Raw genomic sequence first — 27,584 nt, 5'->3', positions numbered from 1 at the left:
TGCTTTGAGACTTGGCCATCAAAAACAGGCTTGTGGCCAGAAGCCACATGATTTGAAGAAAAAAGTCTGTCAGCTCAATCCTTTGCTCCCTTCCAACTTCACTCCCTGAATTCTAGATGTTCCTAGAAAACCATCTGGATGGTGATCGCCCACATTTGGGGCTATATCCAGCTCTGTGCAAGATTTCCCCTTCCTCTCATTTGCAAACTCCCTGCCCCCAAATCCTATCCAGTGAATTGTCCAACACTTCATATTTATTTTAGGGAGCATGTCGGGGATGGCAGAAAAGAAAAGAAAGTTGTCCTGTTGCAAGAGTAAAAGGACACAATTGGCTATCACCCCTTAAGGACTTAATGTTCAAATCTGCTGCCTACAAATGCTTTAAAGACTGCAGGAAAGTCAACATGAATTTGCATGCTGGAGCAAGCTTTGGTTATGCTGAAGCTTCCAGACAGAGGTCAGCAATATATATATACACACACACACATATGTATGCATGAACAAACCATGCACATTTGAAACCCAGATATGCCCAAACATCAACTTTCATACAGAGGTCAATACATATATATGCGTGTGTGTATATATAGACATCCACATCCATGCAGGAGATCCACAAGCAGCATTTTGGATATGACCTACTGCAGAGAAATAGCATTGAGATCTTATCTTGAAGAGTAGAAATACTTTTATTTGCTATGGGGAATTGAAGGCTCTCCAGTCTGGGAATAAATACTCAATCTAGGAATGATACTCACAAGGACAAGAATTCTCTGTATCAAGTATGCATGGCAGTGATAAACCCATTTTGGCCAAGGGGCACTGTGCCACACAGAGGAACTTCCACAATTAGCTGAATATATACACAGTGGACTTGACTGCTTATTTGCCTGGAGTTATGGAAGAACTAGTGTGCAAACTACAGCCGTTTTAATTCTACAGCAACCTCCTGAGCCACAGAAATTACACGATGTAAGGATTTTGATGAATTGGCTCGTGGAGGTCTCATTGGGAAAGGCAAGTTACGCTGAAGACAAAAGGGAAAGAATGACCAACCAGTTGAGAATTTTCTTTCAAGTTAAATATATTTGGACTAAGGAGAACAGAGATATCATTACCTACCCTTTTCTCTTCCTCAGATTTCACCAGCCACCACAGAAACAGACACCTTTTTTTTAGTACATGATTTCACATTGATGCAAATTGGTGGGCTTGCTACACTGGTACAGAAAGGCTCACTGGTATGGTCAGAAGCATCTTCTCGATTTGGGACTCTCATCATCATTTGAGTTTGTGCCTGGAGACTAAAATGTTTTTGTTCCAGTGGTACGAAAATTCACACGGCTGTTCTTAAAATGAAGAGCATGCAGACGACCACAGGTAGTGGAAATTCAAAGCACATCCACCCAATATATATATACAATGCTCACTCAGGACAACCCCCTTCTATGGCCAAACCTGCAGTCCCTCTTATATATTATTTTAAGTTTTTTTAAAAAAAACCCAACATAAAGCCATTCAAAATTGCGCTGGAGATTAACAGATACTCCAGGGAAGCAAGATGACCAGGTATGCCACTGCAACCAACTACTTACCCCAATTTTGAGCTTTCTGAACCATTTCACACTGCAGGCCTTCCCTAACATAGCACTCTCCTGCTGCTATGGACTGCAGTGACCATCAGCCCCATCCAGCTGGAGAGCACCGTGCAGGGGAAGGCTACAATAATGCTAAGCAGGTTTTTCCATGTGTCCCAAGACCATGTGAGGAACAGGCCACACACACGGTCCCAAGGCGCCTTGACTGGCTGCAGCTCCTCTGCACAGATCCATGACGTGTTCAGAAACTCCTACTTACCCTTCATGCTCCTGCGCAGGCTTCAGGGAAGCACCAGCTGAGTTTTGGTGGTGGTTGTGGTAAGACGCAAGCATGTCCCACCTCTTCAACTCAACACTGAAACTAACCTTAAAACCAAGGCAAAACAATGAACACGTCTATGTGCCTCCAATGCTCCCTCCGTCTAAAGAGACTAGCAGAAACCTTGTCTGCAACATTATACAAGGCTCTCTGAAATGCAAGACTTCAAGAAAGGGCTATGCAATTTAATACGGTTCTCTGGGTCCTCTTGCCCGAAATGTCTCGTTTCAAGATTAAATGCTGGAATCTCTTTCCCAAACAAGAGAGTGCATAGCAAGAGCCATTCGTTATCTTTAGAAACTGAAGATGCCCCAACAGACATGTAAAAGCAATCTAACGCAGGGGCACAGCCATTTTAACTTCAAAAAGGGAGGGGTGGTCCAAAGGGGGGGGGGAAATCTGGCCTTTTGATCTTTGTGCAAAGCTGAAGTGGTGGATATTCAGACAGAAAAGGGTTAGAGAAAAAAATAGTAAAACTGACCCTGCAGGGTGTTAAACTTCAGTGGGTTGTTTTATTTTGTAATCACCCACTCAATTTGGCTTTGAAGCGACCAGTTTGTTGGGAGGAGGGCACACCTCTTTTCGGCTTGAAGTTTGGCAGCCTGATAGCGTTTAAGTAGAGATGGTGGAAAGAGAAGCAGCAGCCAGATCTTCAGCAAGGAGAGCGGCCAGGCTGAAAACTAAGTTGTCACTGTATTGAGAAAAGGCTGAGCAATTTAAAGGGGTGGGGAGTTAAAAAATGGGAAGCACCACCACAGGTGGCTTGTCTTTAGACTGCTGAAAACAAACAAGAGAACACACAAGGACAGACATAGGGTTGGCCCTGAATGTTTCAAGCTCTTGCTCACAAATTCGTTAACTTCTAGCTATAGTAAAACTTGGCATTTGAACTCGCCAGAGCAAAAGCAGACGTTCAATGGCAGCTGTCAAAACAGACTCCACAGCTGGCAGAGAAGGGCACCATGTAAGAACTTTAAAACCCCAAACAACCTGCAGTAAATATGCCCAGAAGAAAATGACATTTCTTCCCCATCGCCACTTAATCCGAAATCAGATACGCTTTTCACTTAAGGCTTTTTGGTGTGCAGGGATAAGCCTTGTTTTTTGTGGAAGAGTCTTCCCTCACTTCCTGTTTAAAACAAACATTTCCAACACTGAGACAGAGATTTTGAGTGAATTACAACCACAGGCACTGTAGGGACAATTTTGTGAGAGTGACAATTCCCAGCTCCCATATCTAGTTTCCAGAAAATTGTACGGATGTGTTGACACCACCAAGCTAGTTATGGCTCTTCCAATGGCACGCAGCCTGGTGTCTGTTCTGAAGTTCTCCAGATGCAGGATGCACCCTCTTGTCCTGAACACCCCACGTTAATGGTTTGCTTTGGAGTCACACAGCCAACCCCTCTGCAAGAGACACGTGAAATTCAATACTCCAGAAATTCATGGATGTAAGCCTGACCCCTATGAAGGCATGACATTCTCAACAGTGGATTGGCGACAAAAGGCAGTGAACCCTTGGCTGGGTCCTATCTTTTTATTTCTGAAGACATGACACCTTCTTCTTTGCATGCAACCAGAGTGCAAGAGGGAACTATCTCTGCCTCTGAAGCAAATGAGGACTCTACCAATCAAATGGAGTGTTGCATGTGCACCCACTCCCCCTAGCTGTGAGGTGAAGGAAGGGGCAGACTCTCTTTGACTCTCTCCTCCCTCTTTGCTGAAACACAGGAATTCTTCATTTTGCTTGGAGATGTTTGTAGTGAAACGGTATACAAGCTGTCTAAATAAAATAAATAAACTAAGAATGTATAAAATCACTCATATATATCAGTGTGTGTGTCAGGGCCGGTTCTAAAGGGCAGCCAGGTGGGGCACTGGCCTGATGGCCCCTGAAGCTACAGGGGGCCCCTCAGCCGCCCCTCCCCTTCTATGATCCGCGCTCCCCCCACCTGTCTGCTGTCTTTTACCATTGCCCTTAATGAAGATGGCGGCCGCGGTTTCCCTAAGGTACTGAAGCCCCTGCCGCCATCTTAGTTGATGGCAGAGATGTGCATGCATAGCACGCACGCATGCCATCAACTAGGATGGCAGCAGAGGTGTCATCCCCTTAGGAAAACTGCAGCCGCCATCTTCGTTAAGGGCAATGGTAAAAGACAGCAGACAGGTAGATGGGGGCCGTGGGGGGGCCACGTGCGTGCATGTGCGGGGGCCACGGCAAGCTGACACCTATGGGCCCCGGCATTCCTGGAGCCAGCCCTGGTGTGTGTAATCACCCCTCTGTGTGTAATCACCCCTCTGTGCTGAACACGAAACAGAGATGGGTGTTTTCCTTGTGGCTGGAGTGTTTTCACCCTAGAAGAGAAAGGAACCCACTCCCCCTAGTTGTGAGGCGAAGGAAGGGGCAGACTCTCTTTGACTCTCTCCTCCGTTTGCTGAAACACAGGAATTCTTCATTTTGCTTGGAGATGTTTGAAGAGGTATACAAACTGTCTAAATAAAATAAATAAACTAAGAATGTATAAAATCACCCATATAAGTGTGTGTGTGTAATCACCCCTCTGTGCTGAACACGAAACAGAGATGGGTGTTTTCCTTGTTCCTGGAGTGTTTTCACCCTAGAAGAGAAAGGAACCCCCTTTTTACAAGAATAGAGGTACCATTTCTTCTAGGAAAAGCCCAATTGTCCTAACAAACCTAGACCCATGACATCATCCCATGTGGACCGAGGCAGCATCAGCAAAGGAGCAGAAGGGGAACTGAATTAAAGAAAGTAGAAGTTTGGCAGGGCATGGGACACGGAGGCTGGCAGACTTCACTCGTACGGCCTAGGAACTCCAAACTTCTGCAGCACTGTGGGACCTCAACAGTCACATGGTTCTGTTTAGTGAGCCGTTTGTGGTTTTCCAACTCATGCCCCAAGCACCTAGAAATGACGTACCTCTCTTGATAGAACTAGACTCTCTCCGTAGATTGTCCTTTCAAGACGGGCTCTTCGATTCTGAAGTTATGGCTTGCATGAAATGCACACCATACCTCTTCCCTTCCTCCTCCCCAAAAAAACCCCCTGCCCTCAGATAGTCAGGAGCGGTATGCATCCCACCCCAACCCCTCCCTCGTGACACACCATCGGGGCCATAAACGTCCAGCGGTTGGTTTCAGGGTCGTACATTTCTACTGAGCTCAGGTTGGACTGTCCATCGTAGCCTCCCACAGCATACAAACGGCCACAGTTTGCCACAAGGGAGACGCGGCTGCGCCGGGTATTCATGGGGACTATCAGGTACCACTGGTCTGCCATGGAGTTGTACACTTCAGCAATGCTGAGGAAGCCAGAGCCGTCGTAGCCGCCACAGACGAACATCTTGCTGCACAGGGAGGCGGCTCCGTGCCGACAACGCTTGTTGAGCATGCTGGCCACACTGTGCCATGAAGCAGTGTGGTGGTTGTAGTATTCTACCTGCAAGGGAGGAGGAGGAGGAGGAGGAGGAGGTGAGAATCAGCAAAGCAAGCATGGACGGGTTTCATTCAAGTGGTCCATGGGATGTCTGTGGATTTGTGGTTGAAGACAGGAGACGGCACATCCATCATATTAAATAATTACTCATATTGGTTTTTAATTGTATTTCTATGGTTTCTCGTCTCTTGTATTACAATTTGAATTCTATGGAATACAACATATAAAAAATAAAACAATGAAAGTACAATTTTAAAAAATCATCTGCATCTAGCACGGCGCACTGCAATTACAACAGCAGGCCGATAAATCATTAAGTGGTCTGTAAAGAATCTTGGGATCATTTCTAAGACATTATAAAACTACAAATCCAGGTTTGTCTCCAAATGCATACTCAGGGAGGGAGCTGCAGCCAACCAAGCTCCATCTGAAAAGTTGGGCTGTACTATACAGCAAATGTTTTGTGCTATCACAGCATATCTTTTAGGTGTAAACTGAGCATCCTTTATATACACTTAGAAAGTGTAACATGTCAAGAGGTCCTTAGCTATCATGTAAAAAGTGACTGGGTCCCAAGATTAAATTAAAAAAATAAAAGCCATGGATTCTGGAAAGGAACAGAGCCAAATCAAACGACCTGGAAGACGACGTTGGGGACATTTAAACGCTCAATGTCCTGGGCGACCACTGTAATGACACATGGCAGGTGCAATGGGACTGCAAATGGAGCTGAATGCTCATGCCAAGAAAAAAATTATTGGCCCTGCCTTTCAAAGAAAAAGTAGGTCACTTTCAAAACATCAGAGTCGCTATGCCAAGCCCACAGCCAGTGTGTTGAGTTTTAAGATCCAGGATGTAGGTTCAAGTTATTGTCCATTTCTTAAATTTGGCCGTGGATATCTCCCAGCCTAGCCAACTTGACAGGGCCGTCAGAAGGCTCAAGTAAGGATGTCACAGCCTGCCACAAACCCTTGCAGTAAGGAAGGAAATGAAACAGGCAGCTCATCCAATGTAAAAAAGAAAGAGATACAGCACGCAAAACTCACACTGTTGAAGATCTGCAATCCATCGTGCCCACCAGAGACAAATATCCTGCCTTCAAATACAGTAACGCCGGCTGCACTGCGGTTGGAACTCATTGGGGTCACCACTGCCCACCTTCCCGAGAAACCGGAAAAGGAAGAGACACGAGTGTCAGCCAAGATAAGGCAAACACTTGAAACGCTTTACAACTGGGTAATGAGAAGTCACAGCAGACATCCAGAAGGACTCACTTGTCTGTCTCAGGCGAATAGGCTTCCACGGAGTTAAGGGAGGAGGTGCCATCGTACCCACCACACACGTAGATCTGCCCATCCAGCACCACTGTTCCCATGGCACTGAAACAAAACCCTGGGGTTAGACTGCTTTTGGAGACACGCTTTTCTTCATAAAGGTCTTGCAGGTTGGTTCACCCTCCCTGGGCTGATCAGTATTGGCCAGTTTCTTTTGCCTTTTTGTTCTGAACTCTTGTTCCTGTTTAATGAGCTTGTGGCAACTATGAAACATTAAAGCATTTCGTCTTCATCGCCCACAGACCCCAGCAGAACAGCCACTTTGCTGACTCCCGGACCGTATGGGCCTTGCTCGAGTTATGACAATGGACAGGGAAGCCGTGGCTCTTCAGATGATGCTGGACTCGCAACTCTGATCATCCCCTGCCATTGGCCAGGCTGGCTGCTGGGAGGTGGAGCCCAACAACATCTGGAGGGCACAGGTGTTCCCCGTCACTCATGAGACTATTAAATCAAGCTTGACATACGGCTTATTCACAAACAGCATTTCCCTTAACACAGATATGGGAGAGAGAATGTTTAGATAAAGATGAGGCAGTTCACTTTGCTTCACCGCAACACCTGCAAGATGCCCATTTTCCCGAGGATCACGGCCTTAAAATCAGGGCTGTGGAGTCGGAGTCGGGAGCAATTTTGGGTGGAGTCGGTAGAAATGTACCGACTCCGACTCCTTCATAAATGGCAAATGTATATTAACTAGTAATAACAAATTTACTGTAGTAAAATGGTAGCACAAGGCATTTCATCACCACCACGTGAATCCAGAGCTTGGAGAAGTTACTTTTTTAAACTACAACTCCCATCAGCCCCAGGGATTGGGCTCGTGGGAGTTGTAGTTCAATTTATTGATCCATGACAAGGTGTGCCTGGCGCCAACGCTGTTATCTTTTTGGCGCCAGGTCAAGATTTTCCTCTTCTCCCAGGCATTTTAGCATGTGTTTTTATTTATTTATTGTATTTATATACCGCCCTACAGCCGAAGATCTCTGGACGGTTTACAGTAACTAAAAACATTAAAAACAAATAAATTTTTAAATTGTGTTTTAAATTGTTTTTAAAAGCTGTGTTTTTAAATTTGTATATTTGTTTTAATGTTTTTAGTTACTGTAAACTGCCCAGAGAGCTTTGGCTATGGGGCGGTATATAAACGCAATAAATAAATAAATAAATTTAAAATATTTCTATCCCGCCCTTCTACCCTACATTAGGGCACTCAGGGCGGCTACAATAACATTGCACATATATATAATAAAAATACACAATAAAAACACAAACATTACAGTAAATTAAAATACAATTAAAATACATAAAATGCATTATGCATAGAGCTTGGAAAAGTTACTTTTTTGAACTACAACTCCCATCAACCCCAGCCAGCATGGCCACTGGATTGGGCTGATGGGAGCTGTAGTTCAAAAAAGTAACTTTTCCAAGCTCTGGCACACACACACACACACGTATATATGTGCATACACATATGAGGGAGTGAGAATAAAAGAACTTAAAAGATAAAAACAAAAGATACAAAACTTAAAACAGTGTCAGGCTGACCCGTCAGTCCCAACCAAAGGCTCTCCAGAAAAAAATAGTTTTTATAAGTTTCTGGAAAACCAGCAGGGAGGGTGCAAAGCGGGCTTCTTGGGGCAGGGAATTCCAAAGTCTGGGAGCCACGCTTGAAAAGGCTCTCTCCCGTGTGCTTGTCAATCTAACTTCTTTCCTTCCAGGCATGCAGAGGAGACCAGAGGCAGATGATCTTAAATCCAGGGTAGGAGCATATGGACGTAAGCGGTCCCTTACGTACACTGGTCCAAGGCTGTTTACGGCTTTAAAGGTCAAAACCAGCACTTTGAATTGGGCTCAGAAACAAATTGGGAGCCAGTGGAGTCGATAAAGCACAGGGGTGATATGCTCCCTGCACCATGCTCCAGTTAACATTCTGGCTGCTGCATTTTGAGCATTTTGGTGAGAGCCAGTGTGGTGTAGTGGTTAAGGTGCTGCACTACGACCTGGGAGAGCAGGGTTCGAATCCCCACACAGCCATGAAGCTCACTGAGTGACCTTGGGCCAGTCGCTGCCTCTCAGCCGCAGAGGAAGGCAATGGGAAACCCCCTCTGAATACCGCTTACCATGAAAACCCTATTCATACGGTCGCCATAAGTCAGGATCAACTTGAAGGCAGTCCATTTCCATTTTTCCTTGGTAACTGTAAATGTTTATGCCTGAAGCAAAAATTTGAACCACAAGATTCAGTCCAATGCAGGGTGGCTGGTGCTTCTTGTTTTCACCTGAATGTGCTGGAAGGCTTGGGGAACCTGTGGCCCTCCAGATGGCCGAGAAACTCCCACCATCCCTAGCAAACATGGCCAATGTAGTTCAGCAACATAGTTCAGCAACATCAGGAGGGCCAGAGTTTCCCCACCACAGATCTAAAACTGACCTATCTGGTACATTACAATGGCTTTTGGTTTTATCTTGTGGAGACCTATACACTTCTGCCCTGTGCTTTTTTGGACACATGTGAACATCTACTCTGCACCCACCTACGTTTGCTGTTCATGCTTCCCACTTTGGACCAAGAATCCGTCTCAGGGTTGTAAACTTCCACTGTGCTCAGTCTCAGCTGCCCATCATATCCACCAATGGCGTACAAGAGCCCGTTCAGCACAGCAACGCCCACCCGGCTGCGAGCCGTCGTCATTGGCTGGCACTTCTCCCAGTGGTTGGCAATGGGGTCGAAGACTTCCACCACATTCAGAGAGTCACCTGCATAGAAATTTGCTGCTCACGTTTTAAAAAGTGATAATCACAACAGAAAGCAGGTTCCCACTTATGACTCCCTCCCTTAGGCAGAAGTTCTGGCCCAGGGTAAATATAGCTGCTCAACAACGAATTATTTTTAGCAATCAAGATCTTTTTGCATTTATCAGCATCAGCATCTAATACAGCCTTCTCTAACATGGTGCCCTCAAAATGTTTTGGACTACAACTCCCATCATCACTGGCCACTGGCTATGCTGCCTGGGATGATGGGAGTGGTAGTTTGTGGACATTTGGAGGGCATCCTGTTGGGGAAGCCTGATCTAGCATTTATTACAATCTGGGAGGAGCTTTCTCTTGGACAGCAGCTTCACATATATTGCATCTAATTACAATGTTTCAGAAAATCAGAGTGATGTACAAGTGTCAGAGGGGAATAATTTAAATCCTTTCCATATTTTATGATGTACTGCTGCAGGGTTACATTCTCCTTGTGCAGCTGTAGCTTCGCGCTCCAGTAAGAATCCCAAATGATCACCACAGAATACAACTCAGTGATGCATTCATCAAGGATTGCAAGGCCTGTCACCGAGCAAGCAGCAGAGGCAGCGTTCATGTTTTCATTGCGTTACGGAGATTCTTAGGGTTGCTGGAATCCATTGCCCTTGGTCCAACCGTAGTTGTTCTGCACATCATTTATTTTGCGAGTTACTTGGAGCATATAAATGGAAAGGAAGGATGTAGATAAAATGGACTGGAACCTCAGCTTCACAGTTTTATCCCACCCTCTCTCTAGGGGAGGGGTGGGAAACTTTTTCTGGCCAGAGGGCCACATCTTTATTCCACATCACTAGCAGGCCAAACTGGACAGGTGGGCGGAGCCCTAGCTGTTGGGGCTTTGAAGCACAGTGCAGCGCTGTTTGAAAGCCCTTTGCAAGCAGCCCCACACTGCTCTTTAAGTCCCCCGTTTTCAGAGATGTAAAGAGCAGCACGGGGCTGTTAGGGAAAGGGCTTTCAAACAACCCCGCACTGCGCTTTGAACCTCTGGTTTTCGGAGGTTCAAAGAGCAGTGCTGGGAGGGTGAAGTGGTTTCCAATGAATGGAAGGTTCTTCCCCCTCCTTGAGCAAAGCATGCTCCCACCTGCCCATCAGCTGGTGCCTAACTGTCCCTCTGAAAGTGTAGGACAGGTGGGTGTGGCTTCATAGAATCATAGAATAGTAGAGTTGGAAGGGGCCTATAAGGCCATCGAGTCCAACCCCCTCCTCAATGCAGGAATCCAAATTAAAGCATTCCCGACAGATGGCTGTCCAGCTGCCTCTTGAAGGCCTCCAGTGTCGGAGAGCCCACTACCTAGTCTCTAGGTCATTGGTTCCATTGTCGTATGGCTCTAACAGTTAAGAAGTGTTTCCTCATGTCCAGTCGAAATCTGGCTTCCTGCAACTTGAGCCCATTATTCCGTGTCCTGCACTCTGGGACGATCGAGAAGAGATCCCGGCCCTCCTCTATGTGACAACCTTTCATGTACTTGAAGAGTGCTGTCATATCTCCCCTCAGTCTTCTCTCCTCCAGGCTAAACATGCCCAGTTCTTTCAGTCTCTCCTCATAGGGCTTTGTTTCCAGTCCCCTGATCATCCTTGTTGCCCTCCTCTGAACCTGTTCCAGTTTGTCTGCATCCTTCTTGAAGTGCGGAGACCAGAACTGGATGCAGTACTCAATTTAGGCCTAACCAGTGCTGAATAGAGGGGAACTAATACTTCACGTGATTTGGAAACTATACTTCTGTTAATGCAGCCTAATACAGCTTCAGCAAACTGGCCTGGTGGGCCAAATGGGGAGGCCTGGAGGGGCGAGTCTGATTCACAGGACAGAGGTTCCCCACCTCGGCTCTCAGGAAAGCAAAACTATCACATCCACCCTTTTGGCTAAGAAGGGGACTGACACTGCATGAGCGCTTATGATCTTCAAAGCACACGGAGGTCAAGCCAAATACATGTCACAGCTATCCAATGCTGTTCTCTCCCCTGCCCCAACCCAACAGGGAACTTGAATTCTGTGCACCTTAATGCCTTGGCATCCACACTAAAGTCTAATTCCCAGGGTTCCTTTGCAGGGGGTCGCAACAGGCCAACATAAAACCAGAGTTTCACACGTGTTCAACCAGAAAGCTTTGCACGCTCTCTTGGCACATGCCCGTGACAAGCAACAGACTTGAAAGATACCTGCCAAGTTGAGCCCCCCCACGGCATAGATCAGGCCTGCAATGGAGGTGCAGCAGCGGGGGCGGGTTTTGGAAGACGGGAGGTGCGGCTGGCGCTCTGGCATGAGGTGGTAGTCCTTTGCTTCATCCACAAGGTCCCTAAAATCAGACAGTCAAGCCACAAAGAAGACAGCCAGGTGACCAAAGAGCTCCAGGGTGATGGCGCAGAAGGGAAAGAGGCAGGCAACACTGTCAGATTGGGAAGATGGGTGTTGGAACGCAGGCACTCCGACGGCATTGCTTTAGACGACCGCTGAAAACTTTTGCCTCGGCAAGCCTACCCCAGAAACATAGCTGAGTTACCTATACCTGTTTTAAAAAATTTTTTACCAATTTTTATCTTTGTTTTTAATTATTATAGCTTATATTTGTTTTTAACTGGAATCGGAGTATGGATTTCATTTGTTCACCGCTTTTTTGATCGAGCGATTTATAAATCTTTTTTATGAATAAAAAATAAATACTGCCTGCTTCCTTTCTTTGCAGCATTTGACAACGCTACAGGGCCAAAGGAGCCAACACAGTCACCTATTAATACCTTCACCTTTCGCCAAAAGACATGAAAACGGCATAAAAAGCGATTGACGCGTAGATGAAATAAGAATGCATGTAAAATGAACGTTATACAGCCATTGTTGTGTAACAGTTACAATTGCTCTGAACACAGTAAATTATTATTTAATTCTCAAAGCTCTTGGTATGTGTTCTGCCTTACGTGTTCAGTTGAAGCGAAGGCATGTACATCTACCCAAACCCATTGTCTTTTTAAGAAATTCCAAAGCCTGCCAATCATTGAATAAATTCTTACCATTATCAGGGCCAAACAATGATCTGACAATAACCTCACCTTCCAGCCACGTGGAGGCACGCAAACCAGATAATAATAGTAATAATTGCTGTAACTGTTCTATGACAGTGGCTACCACTTTCCCCCCCAATATATGTTCATTTCATATGCAGTCTTGTTTCACCTACTTATAACTTTTTATGTCATTTTTGTTGTTGCTGAGGCTCCTGTAATTTTGTCTGTTTCTTATACTCTTGGGTGCCTTCCCCCCCTTTTCTGGTTCCATCTTTTGCCAGCCAGAGAGCCGCTCTTTTTCTACCATATAAAGGAAGGACATCCTTCCAATCTTCAAGGACGTAGAGATGCCTGTGTCAATATATCCATAATGGCCCTGCACAAACAGATAACTGGGCATCTGGCAGGGAATTGAGCGCCCTGAAAACTTAAGCTTTCATGTCAAAACCATCCAGTCAGAGGTAAACTTGAAAATGCATGTGTAGTCAACTGATAGAATCTTAATAACTGGGGGATGCAAGCGGGGGCCGGGCTCTGAGTGCAAGCTGCCAGGGCTTCGATGATCTGTATAGTTCCACAAATACATCATACAAAATAAGAAAAACCGTCCACATTAGGCTTAGTTCAAAATTAGAATGTTAGTACCCATTATGCACACAACCTCCATTATACTCAGCAGACAGATGCAGGCCTTATATGGAAAGCAGAAGCCATTTCAGATAAATCTCTGGTGCATCCGTATGTAGCCTGTGAAGCTGCTCTCAGCTGCGGTTGCCACCTGTCGAATGGGTGTAACAATGACCTTTCTCACATAGACCTCTTCACTAATGGAAAGTGCTAGGGCATGGGTGGGAAACTGGCCCGGGGCAAAATGCAGCCCTCTTATTTGGCCCTTGGCACTCTCCCCAGGCTACATCCCCTCACTGGCTCTCCAATTCACCCTCCTAAGTGCTTTTTCTGGCTGGAACGTATCTTTCAACTGTGATAATGCCTCCTGTTTGCCCAGTTGGAGGACCGTGCGTGTGATTTTTGCAGAATGTGGCCTAATGTACAAAGGTGAGCGTAACAGCCATTGCCCTGCCCACTCCTGGCGTGCTGTCACTTGAAGGTTGTTTACAAGGGAAATCAACTGTCAGGTTGAAAAGATTTCCCACCCCTGTGCTAGAAAAGTGCGTAATAAAAAAAGTTCAAAATTAACACCGCATACAACAGAGACAGATAATCTTCCTTGCCTGCTAGTTACCTGCTTAAGCAAAACACTGTCTCACTACATGACAGCAAGAGCTCATTCACACATGCATGCTCATCACTTGATTTTCTGCAAAATTCACTAACGACATGTGTGTGTCATAACAGGCACGGCATATCAAAACGCTGGCCACGGCTTTGATATTCCTTTATAAAACCTTTCCATGGGGGCAGGTTCACAGGCCCTGCCGGAAGGGGGGAATTAACGCCCACACTATACACACGCGTGTGTGAATCAGACATACAGCTTGACCTTTGTCAGAACTCCTCAAGGCAGGCAGCAGCCCTCAATGGCACACACCTTCTTCACATGGCCCCCTTGTCATCTGTACTTCATGCTCTACCAGAACTGGTCTCTACACAGTATGCAGAATGAGGTCAGTCTGGCAAAATTCTGGACTGTACCACCTCAGACTGCAGGTGTGTAAAAAAGCAGCACTAACACATCTCTCCCTGGATGCTCCCCCCACTAATAAAAAGAGCACAGGAGGGACAGGGCTAACCTTTACTCTACCTCAAATGTCCTATGTGGCAGTGAGCTTATTCTGCGGAGAAGAATTCAAAAGAGAAAGCTCCCATCTGAGCTCTGTAGTGGTACAGTCCTGAATCCTACCACCCATCTGTCTGAATGGTAATAAGGGCTCAAGACACTGGAGGGCGAGAAGCCTCCATGGCCCATTGCCTGCCCTGATCTTAAGGGACAGAGTAGACAGGAGAGACAGAGAGAGAAAAAAAGAGAATTACAACAATGCTCTTACTTCCACAATCTGCACTGGCTGGGTCATCTGGAGGAAACCTCCCTCTCTGTTATGCCTGCATGGTGGAAAAAGGATTTCAAGTTTGGGGGCTCCATGCCTGCCACTGACCCATGTGCTTCCTCATCACAATCCCCTCCCATGCCCACCCCAACTGCTGCAGACAGGGAAGGCGCCAGACTCACCTGCACTTGTGGCAGCAGCGGACGAGGTCGTCCTGTTGCACGCGGTCCGTGAGGAACTGAGGTCGGCAAAGAGGCAGGCGGATCTTAGAGAGGAGCTCCGGCAAGAAGGGCTCTCGATGCTCACGGTCGTACCTCACCCAGGCCAAAGCGGCTTCGAAGACCTGCCGGGAGAGGAGCAGCAAATCTCAGGAAAAGGCTGAACAGGCATCTGTCAGGGACACTGTCCCGTCTTTGGGGACACTGAAAGAGGTGACCTTACAGGTCCTCTTGCAGGTCCATTGCTCATTCAGGTTTCATTTATTTATTATTTATTTATTAGATTTGTATCCCACCCTTCCTCCCAACAGGAGCCCAGGGCAGCAAACAAAAACACGAAAAACACTCTAAAACATAATAAAAACAGACTATAAAATATATTAAAACAAAACTTCTTTAAAACACATCTGTTTTAAAACAGTTTTAAAAACATCTTTAAAAGCAATTCCAACACAGACGCAGACTGAGATAAGGTCTCTACTTAAAAGGCTTGTTGAAAGAGGAAGGTCTTCAGTAGGCACCGAAAAAGTAAGAGATGTTGCCTGTCTAATATTTGAGGGGAGGGAATTCCACAGGGTAGGTGCCACAACGCTAAAAGTCCGCTTCCCATGTTGTGAGGAACGGACCTCCTGATATGATGGTATCTGCACGAGGCCCTCACCTGCAGAGGGCAGTGATCGGCTGGGTATATAAGGAGTAAGATGATCTTTCAGGTATTCTGGTCGCAAGCTGTATAGGGCTTTATACACCAAAACCAGAATCTTGAACTTGGCCTGGTAGGTAATGGGCAGCCAGTGCAATTCTTTCAGCAGTGGGGTGACATGCTGGCAATACCCTGTCCCAGTGAACAGTTGCGATGTCACATTTTGCACCAGCTGCAACTTCTGGACCAACCTCAAGGCTCAAAACGCAACTCATGCTTAAGGGCTTGGGATAGATTACCCCTCAGTTTACAAGCCTGCATATAAAAGGGGAGGTAGGAAGAGAACGGATCTCTCACTGATGTGATCCATAAACCTGTATCATCAACTATTTACTTTTTTTTTTTTAAAGGCCTGAACATTTTTTTCAGGGTTCACTCCTCCACAGCCGCTCCCAACTCCTCTTCTTGCATCACTGTCTCATCTAAGCCTTTCCAACATGAGGACCACACCCACTTCCTCCTGATAATCAACCACAATTAAAAACATCTGTCCTCAGCAGGATTAGCGTTTGACAAGCTCACTCTTGACACACAGAAGTTCTTCCAACTGCCCTAGCTTAGAAGCCAGTGGTGCAGCACCTGCCTTACAGGCGGAAGGATCAAGGTTTATTAACCTGGCTTCTTCAATGCAGTCATTAAAAATCACAATGCCAAGCAACAACGTAAATAAAAGGCAACAGGGGCAAGCATACAGATAATGTTTTATCTGAAGAGAATAAGGAAAACTGCACTGACTGGGAGACACTAGAGGGGGCTGCCCAAGCTTCATGGGGCAAGCAGTTCCATAATATTCAGGTGGGCCTACCTCTTACCATGACAGAAAATGGGACCTACTGAAGTAAACTCAGCTGGAAAAGTGGTATATCAGGAGCTGGTGCCTCACATATTCTGTACCCTACCCATTTTAGGACTCTAAAGGTAGTCACCAACACTTTCAACTGTGCCCGGAAACAAATTGGTAGCCAATGCAGATGCATAGGCAAGTGCCCATTAACCATGAGCCCCTCCTCAGTCATCATCCTGAAACTAACCTTCAAGCGAGAATTATAACCACAGCATCATGGTACCTCCTATGCCCATCCTCTCCAGGTGGTCCAGAGATATCCCATGGTCAGGTGCATCAAATGAGCGGTCCAGAACAAGGACTTGCTTCCCAGCATAGATCTACCCAGATGGCCAAAGTTGTCTCAATCCCAAAGCCAGGCCTGAAGCCAGACTGAAATGGATCTAGAACAGGAATAGCCAACGTGGTGCCCTCCAGATGTTTTGTCATACTTCAACACTATCAACCCCAGTCAGCATGGCCAGAAGCCAAAGTGCATCTGGAAGGCACCATGGTGACTATCTCTGGTCTAGATAAATCTGTTTGATCCAAGGACCCCAGGAGCTGAGATGCCACCATGAATGCTTGGAAATTATCCAGTGAGTTAACTAAAGAAATCCAGGGAGGAGTTCTTCATTAGAAGTCTTACAGTTGCCATCTTTAGGCTGAATGGAAGTATACCTTTCTCTAAAAAGATATTTACCACTCTCTGTACTTACTCAAAACAGACGTAAGTCAAGAAGGGCAAGTATCAAAGTGTGCAAGTGGTAGCCGTCATACTTCCATGGATTTTACCCATGTACTCAGGCTAGACAAACTGAAACATATCCATCAATTCAGAGCTAGCAGGTCTCACAGCTACATCTCTAGTATCTGCTAAAACCATGGCATCTAAATTTAAGCACTTGTGAGTTACTTTGCCTGCAAGTGTCTAGCAAACTGTGACACCAATCGATCCTCTTCATGAATTCTAGGTGATCCTTGGCATTTAAGAGACTACAAAAAAAAAAAACTTCCTGTTACATTTTATGCTGCTTAAAATGTTCAGCTCTATGATTTTTTTTATGCTGCTGTCTCTTTTGCTGTTATAATTTGTTATTGTCTTTTCCTTTCGTGTCTGGAAACTTCATCATATTCAACACTCAGCAAGCAGACTCTTAAAATGGATCATGCAACTCCTCTTTAGTACCAACTCCACTCGCTATCTTGGTACGATCCTGAGTGCAATTCAAAGTGCTAGTTATTACCTCAAAGCCCAGCAACATAGGACCAGGATATTGACAGGTCCGAGTCCTTCTTAATGAGCCTGCCTGTTCACTACATTCAGTGGGACATACCATTGTTCAGGCCCACTGCTATCAGAAATGGTTGGAGTAAATAGGAGCATATGAAGAACCCCGTTGGATCAGGCCAAAGGCCATCTAGTCCAGCATCCTGTTCTCACAGCAGCCAAGCAGATGCCCATCACGGGAAGCAAGCAAGCACCACCTGACCACAAGAGCACTCTCCCCTCTTGCAGTTTCCAGCAACTGGTATTCAGAAGCCTGCCTCCAAATAAAAGAAATCTTTTATGTTGCAGCACCCAACAGGGCGTGGAACTCCTTGTCCATGGAGGCAAGACCCCCCACTTTTTGCTTGCTTTCTGCCATCTTCTGAAGACTTTTGTCAATGGCAGGCCTGTGGCCCATCCTTAAGAAAAAACACCTTCCTCCCACCCAGTAAACATTTTGCAACTGTGCTGGTTTTTAAAAACTTGTTATGTAATTTGCTTTTAATTCAATTTGTTATACGTCCTGAGCACTGTCGTTTTGAAATGAAAAGATGGAATACAGAAATCTTGCAGTTAACCAACCCATCCACCTCTGGACCTCAAGGGCACATACCTGCTCCTCTAACTTAACATTAAGCTCATCTCTTGAGACCAGCTCCAAGACATCTTCAAAGGGCAGAGCCAGGAACTCCTCAGACATGGACACCTCCACAAAGTGCTGGTGAATGAAGCTGTTGGCAGCATCGTAGAGTACGGCACACATCATGGTTTCGGCAAACTGGCGCACGCCCAGGCAGTTTTTTGGGTGAAGCCTTTAAGAACGATGCAGATGAATACAGCAGAGTTGAGTAACTGGAAAGAATTTGGCCTGCTTTGTTTCTCTTTCCTGAGCAGTCCATCAGGCAAAAAGTTTACTTATGCAAAAACAAGCCCCCAACATCCCATCACACTCTGGCACGATGGAGACAGAATCCAGGGCTGTGCAAACAGGAGCAAGGGATTAGGGACAACAAAAGCAGCCTGACAGAGTCAGACCATTGGTCCACCCAGCTCTGTATTACCTACCCCAGTGGTTCCCAAACTCCCCCCCCCCGGACCACTTGAAAATTGCTGAGAGCCTTGGCAGACCGCTTAACAATTTCTCTGCCTGTTGCTGCAATTGTGATGACTGTGCTGGACGCAGCACGATTTTAAACTGCACTCTTGTTGCCTCTTTTATTTCTTGTGTTGCATTACAATTTTAACATAACATACAATAAATAATAAAATACAGTACAATAAAAGCAGGAATTAAAAATCGATATGAATATTTCATGAACTGCGCCTGCCGTTCACAGATGCTGCTCCTGCCGTTCTTCACAGGCACACTGCAGATCACTGGAATGGAGCTCACAGACCACTGATGGTCCACGGACCACAATCTGGGAACCCCCCCCCCGGTCTACGCTGGCTGGCAGTGGTTCCCCAGGGTTTCAGACAGGGGCCATCCCTAGCCCTGCCTGCGCATGTTGCGGATTGAACCTGGGACCTTCTGCACATAAGGCAGACGCTCCACGGCTGAGCTATGACTCTTCCCCCATAGATTCTGAATGCCTGGAAGCAGCAGCTCTAGCGCTCACCCCAGAGGGAAGTCCCAAGTCCACCCTTCTGTCTTCTCCTGCACAAGCGAACGGCTAGCATTCATTCCTGGGGTGGAGAATTAAGTGTCACACTTGGTGGCACTGTTGCAAGGAGGGCATAATTACTCGCTTTCCTCCCTTAACTCTGTGTGGCCTGTCCCTTGCTGAAAGGGACCCTGAAGGCTACCCTACACCATCATAATGGGGCTTTTGGATGGATGGATGGAAACGGACTGCCTTCAAGTTGCTCCCAACTTATGGCTACCCTATGAACAGGATTTTCATGGTAAGCAGTATTCAGAGGGGGTTTACCATTGCCTTCCTCTGAGGCTGAGAGGCAGTGACTGGCCCAAGGCCACCCGGTGAGCTTCGTGGCTGTGTGGGGATTCGAACCCTGGTCTCCCAAGTCGTAGTCCAGCACCTTAACCACTACACCACACTGGCTCTCATAATGGGCCTTTTAGATCATAATTATTATTTTCCTAATTTTCTTACGGGCAGAGATTTTTTTTTCTCCTAATGGGCGGTCGTATGGGTTCCCACCTGCAGAATGAAGTGGTACGGTTCAGAAGCAAGGGGCCTTGTGCCTCTGTGAAACAATCTGCTGTTGTTTCAAGTCTCTACACAACCAGTGGCTTTAGGCAAGTTTCGCATTCTCTCAGCCTACCACTTATTTGTTGTGGCTCATTCTTATAAGAATTTAAGACCTTACGAGCAGCCCTGCTGGGACAAACCAGAAAAGGCCCGTCTAGTCCAGCATTCAACCTGATGCCTCTGGGAAGCTCACAAACAGGACATGAGCTCAACAGTACTCTCCTGCATGAGAATGTGTGAAACTGGAAGAGAGTATATAGGGAAGCAGAGACCTGCACAAATTCATAGCAGAACCCAGTGGGGACAGGTGGTTCCAATGTCAGTGAGGCAGTGAATCTGCTCCAGGTTTTAGTTTGATCTTTCAAGAAGGTGTCCAAGGTGCTTTCAGCTCCATGGAAGTTCAGACTAAAACCCAGAGTGGATTCACTGCCCCACTGATATCGGAACCAAGAGTCTCTACTGGCAGCATTTTTGCGCACGCAACACTTGTGTTAATTCCCACTTTTACATACGCTCAGCAGTCTGCACTGGCTTGTGTCTTTTATAGGTTGAACCTCTTTTGCAGGTGGTGTACAATATTGGCAAAGCCACCATTTTTCTGCAAAACTATATACCCTGCTCTTGAATTTGTCTCTCTAACCCGACATGCAACCTCCAATGGAAAGGAAGTTGTCTAAAAGATTACCCAAAGCAAAGCTGACTTAGCAAATAGATACTTTAAGGTAATAGAGTTCATAATATTCTATTAAAGTGCTTATTACAATTGCATCGGGGGGGGGGCAGAAATCCAGTTACACTTGTGGTAGTGGAATAGCTCAACTGGCTATGAACCCAGTCCTGTGACTCTTTCCACGAGCATGCCAGTAATGTGGCTTAAGTCAAATGTCATGGGGTGGGGGGGAGAGTGGCTTCTTGGAAGGCCACAGATGTTTCAAATTCTCCTTTTCTTATGAACAAACAGGTGTGCATTTTTTCCCACCCAGTGGAAGTTGCTGGACAGCATTCCACACAAGCTTCAGCCCAGCATTCTAAACAATGAACCTGACTGAAAGCTATAAAACCAGCCTGCTCGGCATTTTACCTTCTAGGTTACTACCTTTGCCCCAGACATGAATAATCAAGGACACATATAGGGAGCTCGGTCTTTGTTGCATCTTTCTCTGAACTTAAGACCGCCATGTCCTCCGCAGAGAAAGGGAGAAGCAGCAATCTAGATGGGGAGGGAAGCAAGGGCCCAGGCTAGTTAACCTGCCCAGCGATGCATTCCTTTGGGGAAGAGCCCCAAAGATTTCCAGAGCAACGTTTCTATGCAGAGCTGCAATTTGGTGGCCAAATTAAGCTTAGTAGTGGGGTGCTTGCTTTTGCATACTGCACTACTTTTGAAACATTTTCCTGATCTTTGTGATTTTGGTTTTAAGCTGTTCACCACCACAAAGCAAGCTTCAGTGTTTTCTTTAAAAAATTAGGGATCAAATAGGTTGTTAATGAGATTCCTCTGTACAACCTGGTGACGGGGAATTTTGGGACTTGTTGGACCGGGGGTCCTAGATTAAATTGAAGACATAAGCTTGCAGCAAAATGTAGGCCTTTATTAGTTACGTGTGTACGCACGGTCAGTCTCCCCCCGAGTGAGTGGACAGCTGCCACACTGCACTGCTTGCCTGGGTTTTTATACATTCTAGACCAAAACCTTTAGCATTAACAAATCAGGAGGTTACACATCAGCATTACATAGACGTTGCATAGGCACTGCATTATGTTCTAGTCAATTGGGCAATGTTCAGCACTTCACATGCCAGTACATTTTCACTAGGAGCTAAGCATTTCAGTTAATGCAATCCTTCCTATGTCTTGGAGAGTACAGGGATGTTCAGTGTCTGTTCAGTGTTATCTTATCTTACAGAGTTCAAGCGGTACCATACATATCAGCACAGCCGGAGAAGACAGCTCTAATAAGAAAAGGGTTCTGGCTGGCTACTAAACTATTAAAATATTATAAACGTTTATAGCTTTATAAAAGAATGTATTTTGCTTATTGCTTGGGTAAAAATGCTGCACTTGGTTCAACTTACAAACACTTCACGTATCTGATGGACTGGTGTCCATGAAGGCTTATGTCATAATAAATTAGTTCATCTTTAAGGTGTCCCCAAGAAACCTTGTTGCTTTGGGTTCCGAAGTCAGGCAGGCACTGATCTGGGAAGGATTTTATTTTTAAAAGAGGGGGTGCTCAAAAATTGCGAGCCCTTCAAATGTTTGGGCTTGCTAATAAGAGGCAGCTTCCAAGCAGCTTCCTCAGCTGACACCCATGGGGCCCCCATCCTGAGAAGCTGAAACAAGGCAGATCTGCAACCTTGGAAGAAGGGCCGCACCTTAATTAGCCCACGTGACAGAGCGGTTGGGGTGCTGGATAACAACCCGGGAGACCGGGATTCAAATGTAACTTGGGCCAGGCACTGCCTCTCAGCCTAACTTATCTCGCAGGGTTGGTGCAAGGATAAAATGAAGAAGGGGAAACACGTATGCCACCTTGGTCTCCTTGGAGGAAAGGTGGGATACAAATGCAATAATAAGAAATAAATATGTATACAGAAACATTTGACTTCGTATTAAATCATCTCTATGGTTCACTGATATGAAACTTAGAAGTACTGTGTAACTCATTTTGTGAGATGACGCAACTCCAGTTAATTTGGGGAAGGCCTTGGAAATAAAATATGGCCTAGAATCCCCCTTGCCATGCCTTCAACACTTGGACATGCGGGCAGGTTCCCTGAAAGCCAGAGCAGCAGCAGGTTTCTACAGATTTAGTATATATGGCAACTGGTCTTGCTTTCAGGCAGGGGTGACTGAGGTGCTGGACGACTATTCTTCACTCTCTTCTCAAAGTGGCCTCCCCAAAACACTAGCTGCTAAGCAGGATCATACCAGACAGCAGTCCTGGCTTTTCCTAATACATATGAGATTTGGCTCACTTCCTTGAGTTATCTTGAGCCATCAACTCTGCACACGCTTCCTACTTGTAACATACCATCGTCTGGATTGCATAAGAGGGCTGAATCTCTGTAACATTGTGTATACGATTATGACTTGGGACAAAAAGGGGATGAAGGGGTCCAACATCCCCTGCAGCACAGCCCTGATTCTAGAAGCAGCCACTCACCTCTCTCTGAGGAAAGAACAACAGGCATCCTTGATGTTCTGCAGCTGTAGGAAGCTTGCTCCCATCAACAAGGACTGGACATTCTGCTGGTCGATGGCCAAGTGGCCATTGTAGGCAAAGTTGATCAGAGCTTCCAGTGCGCTAAATGGGGCAGATAAGAGTTGGAAAGGATCAGGTGCAGAAAGCACACACCTGATTTTTATTAACCCCTTCAAAACAATTGTGTGAGAGTGCTGGGGAGTGGAGAGGGGGGATACAGAGTTCAGCCCCTGACAAGGTCATAGGTTCTTGCTGGATTCCAAAGATTCTAGGCCTTCAGTAACAAGAACATCATGCTTCTAGTCCCAAAGATTGCAAAGATAAGCTGGAAAACAGTGACTGTTACGTACACACCAGAAAGCAAGTAAGTAGTAGACTAAATCCATCATGGCTGTACACCGCCCAGAGAGCTATGCTAGTCGGGTGGTAAAAAAATCTAATAAATAAATAAATAAATAAATAAATAAATAAATAAATAAATAAATAAATATCAGGATTTCCTAAGACAATTTCATGGAGAGGTATTTTGCACAATGGAAAGCAGCTCCACAGAAAACAGACTGATAGAACACTCTCCTGACACCCCCTCCACAAGTTTTTAAAACCTATTATTTTCTTTCCCTCCCTCAAGTACTTGGAACAGGAAGCCCTGTTTTCTTTAAGAACATAAGAACATAAGAAGAGCCTGCTGGATCAGGCCAGTGGCCCATCTAGTCCAGCATCCTGTTCTCACAGTGGCCAACCAGGTGCCTGGGGGAAGCCTGCAAGCAGGGCCCGAGTGCAAGAACACTCTCCCCTCCTGAGGCTTCCGGCAACTGGTTTTCAGAAGCATGCTGCCTCTGACTAGGGTGGCAGAGCACAGCCATTACGGCTAGTAGCCATTGATAGCCCCGTCCTCCATGAATTTGTCTAATCTTCTTTTAAAGCCATCCAAGCTGGTGGCCATTACTGCATCTTGTGGGAGCAAATTCCATAGTTTAACTATGCGCTGAGTAAAGAAGTGCTTCCTTTTGTCTGTCCTGAATCTTCCAACATTCAGCTTCTTTGAATGTCCACGAGTTCTAGTATTATGAGAGAGGGAGAAGAACTTTTCTCTATCCACTTTCCCAATGCCATGCATAATTTTATACACTTCTATCATGTCTCCTCTGACCCGCCTTTTCTCTAAACTAAAAAGCCCCAAATGCTGCAACCTTTCCTCGTAAGGGAGTCGCTCCATCCCCTTGATCATTCTGGTTGCCCTCTTCTGAACCTTTTCCAACTCTAGAATATCCTTTTTGAGATGAGGCGACCAGAACTGTACACAGTATTCCAAATGCAGCCGCACCATAGATTTATACAACGGCATTATGATATCGGCTGTTTTATTTTCAATACCTTTCCTAATTATCGCTAGCATGGAATTTGCCTTTTTCACAGCTGCCGCACACTGGGTCGACATTTTCATCGTGCTGTCCACTACAACCCCGAGGTCTCTCTCCTGGTCGGTCACCGCCAGTTCAGACCCCATGAGTGTATATGTGAAATTAAGATTTTTTGCTCCAATATGCATAATTTTACACTTGTTTATATTGAATTGCATTTGCCATTTTTCTGCCCATTCACTCAGTTTGGAGAGGTCTTTTTGGAGCTCTTCGCAATCCCTTTTTGTTTTAACAACCCTGAACAATTTAGTGTCGTCAGCAAACTTGGCCACTTCACTGCTCACGCCTAACTCCCTCCTTCTGAAAGTCCAAAGCCCTTTCTCCTCCCCTGAGGTACGTTCACTGCTCACTCCTAATTCTAGGTCATTAATGAACAAGTTGAAAAGTACATGTCCTAATACCGATCCTTGAGGGACTCCACTTTCTACAGCCCTCCATTGGGAGAACTGTCCGTTTATTCCTACTCTCTGCTTTCTGCTTCTTAACCAATTTCTTATCCACAAGAGGACCTCTCCTCTTATTCCATGACTGCTAAGCTTCCTCAGAAGCCTTTGGTGAGGTACCTTGTCAAACGCTTTTTGAAAGTCTAAGTACACTATGTCCACTGGATCACCTCTATCTATATGCTTGTTGACACTCTCAAAGAATTCTAATAGGTTACTGAGGCAGGACTTTCCCTTGCAGAAGCCATGCTGGCTCTGCCTCAGCAAGGCTTGTTCTTCTATGTGCTTAGTTAATCTAGCTTTAATAATACTTTCTACCAGTTTTCCAGGGACAGAAGTTAAGCTTTCATCCACAAGGTGGGTTAGACTGAAAAATAAGCACCATTCCAGAAGCACCAAGCCCTGCACAGGTTACAGGCTCCATAAAGAAGCCATGTTTCACATGGACAAGCTGTTCATTCAAAGGGGCTCACCACATGGGCACGGCCATCGACTTGCCGGGAGGGGAAAGAAAAATCCACCTTCCCCTATGCGGTGAACTGCTGCACACCTCAAGTCACCCCAAAAAGGCCCCAGCATTACCTTGGGTCCATGCCCTGCATGACAATTTCATCTTGCTTGCATTCCATCATGTCATTTGTAAACATGGCATGGAAGTAAGGGATGGAGGCTGCCAAGACAATCCGGTGGGCGCTGAATTTGTGGTCCCCAACCTGCAGAGAAATAGAAGGTGATAGGCATGAGCTATGGGGGTCCAAGCAGAGGTGTGCAATCCAGAAATGGGGTGCTAGTCCACGGTTTGTGTTAGCTTGCAGGCAGAGTGAATGCTTTGCACGAAGACAGAACTAGGTTAAGAGGATCTTTGGTAGCAAGCTGAGAAAATTTCAGTGAGAAACCATGGAGCACTAATGCCATTTAGGCTGGACAATACAGGGCTAGAAAGACCAAAAAGACACATCGATATATGCTTATGTGTACAGCAGCCTTCCCCAACCTGGTGCCCTCCAGATATTGCTGGACTACAACTTGGAGGACGGCAACAAGGGGGGAGGGTCTTCTCAGTGGTGGCCCCCAAATTATGGAATGATTTGATTGACGAGGTGCGCCTGGCGTCAACACTTATCTTTTCGGCGTGAGGTTAAGACTTCCCTCTTCTCCCAGGCATTTTAGCATGTGTTTTTAAATTGTTTTGTTTTTTAAAAAATGTGTTTTTAAATTTGTATATATTTTTTAATGTTTTTAGTTGTTGTAAACCGCCCAGAGAGCTTCGGTTATGGGGCGGTATACAAATGTAATAAATAAATAAATAAACTCTCATCAGCCCCATGAGGCTGCTGAGAGCTGTAGTCCGAACCATTTTGAGGTTACCACGTTGGCTATCCCTGCTGTCCACCCACAGGGATCTCTTTGCACTTCAGATTACAAACATTTACAATCCACAATATTTGACTAAAAAGTTCACCTAAGCTTCTGCGATGCTGGAACAGATACATTAACAGTAACCTATTCATTACTTTTATAGTTAGAATAATTGAAGACAACATTTTCTCTGGATCAGATTCTTCTGCAAAGAACAGCAAATGGTAGGATTTCTCTCAAGGAGAAACACTGATGAGGCAGTTGTGACAAATAATAGCAGATGTCCTCAATTTCCTGTTGCCCACAAACATAGAATCTACTTGTGTTTGATATGTTGGCATATCATCGTTCTAAATACATGAAAGGCCTTTTTCTGGGAACTGAGAAAATCTCACGGAAGAAAGCTGGACCGATAAAAATAGGTCTTATGGTACCACAGCACCCAGGCCACACCGTGCCATGCATTAGATCATGTTGCAAGTAGCTGTTTCTGGGTTTCCATTTAGTCTATACAAAGACCTCTCTATCAGCAACCAGGCTCCAGTAGTCCCCAAGGTCTTTGTAAAAAGGACAGCCAGCCAATTGTGTTTATAGAAACAAAAAAGATGCAAATCAGGGTCTTCACCCAGAAATGAAGTTAGGCCCATGTAAAGCAGATCAAGTGACTGGAGCTTCACCCCTTCAGCATACACTGGCATGGATTCCCGTGTCCAGTTCTTCACTGAGCAAAGCAACATTCTGCCTGCAGTTCTGAAGGGACACATCTGATCACAATCAGGGCATGGGTTTTGAAATTTAAATAGCTTGCGGTGGGAGACATCTCACCAGTGGCAAGCTGGGCGCCCAGCTAGGTCGCTGCCTTTCCTTCCAGTGTGTTAGGGAGCCCACAAAAATAGAGCATGAAGACAGTCTAGAGCAGGAGTGGCCAAAGTGAGGGGCTGCATTCCATCAGGCGCTGCATACCAAGGATAAGCATGGCTGGAGACAGCGGTGGGCAGACCCAGAGCGAAATGTAGACGGGGCCAGAACTAGGATACCCAAAAGGCTGTCTCCACCCCTTATGACCCCACCAATCACTGGGTTCTGCTGAAGAGGGCTTCCTGCAGATAGCATCTTGTCCGGAGGTCTGTTCTGCAAAATGTCAGAATGGGGCCTTTTGTGTGGGGGCACTGACCCTTTGGAACCCCCTCCCCAAAGTGGTGACTTTTAATCCAGTTGGTATCTGCACTGGATTTTAATTTTTTTATATATGCAATTAATGTTATTTGTTATTTAATTTTATTTGTTATTATGTTATTTGTTATTTCATTTAATTTTTGTAAATTGCATTGCTTTTATTGTATTTTTATATTGTATATTTATACCTGTGTTTATATTTCTTTGTAAGGCGCCTTGAGG

The 27,584-nt window shown here is 45.7% G+C and overlaps 1 protein-coding gene across 2 annotated transcripts in view; it reads right to left on the bottom strand.

The window, feature by feature from the left end:
- Window positions 1-706: 706 nt before the first annotated feature.
- The window catches only part of KLHL18 (kelch like family member 18), a 39,478-nt gene continuing 12,600 nt past the window's right edge, over window positions 707-27,584 (bottom strand). Inside the window, exons 2-10 of one of the 2 annotated variants that reach the window (XM_061586612.1) lie at window positions 25,410-25,540; window positions 22,922-23,062; window positions 18,159-18,357; window positions 14,714-14,874; window positions 11,686-11,822; window positions 9,249-9,486; window positions 6,649-6,753; window positions 6,421-6,532; window positions 707-5,377 (exon numbers count right to left, since the gene is read on the bottom strand). In XM_061586612.1, the coding sequence (XP_061442596.1) occupies window positions 4,991-5,377; window positions 6,421-6,532; window positions 6,649-6,753; window positions 9,249-9,486; window positions 11,686-11,822; window positions 14,714-14,874; window positions 18,159-18,357; window positions 22,922-23,062; window positions 25,410-25,540 (1,611 nt within the window). In that variant the 3' untranslated portion in view covers window positions 707-4,990. The remainder of the gene's footprint in view (window positions 5,378-6,420; window positions 6,533-6,648; window positions 6,754-9,248; window positions 9,487-11,685; window positions 11,823-14,713; window positions 14,875-18,158; window positions 18,358-22,921; window positions 23,063-25,409; window positions 25,541-27,584) is intronic. The other variant, XM_061586613.1, reaches the window with a different exon arrangement.

Source organism: Rhineura floridana, chromosome 10 (assembly GCF_030035675.1).
Source record: "Rhineura floridana isolate rRhiFlo1 chromosome 10, rRhiFlo1.hap2, whole genome shotgun sequence".
NCBI lineage: Eukaryota > Metazoa > Chordata > Lepidosauria > Squamata > Rhineuridae > Rhineura > Rhineura floridana.
This window is presented reverse-complemented; position numbering and strand designations above follow the sequence as displayed.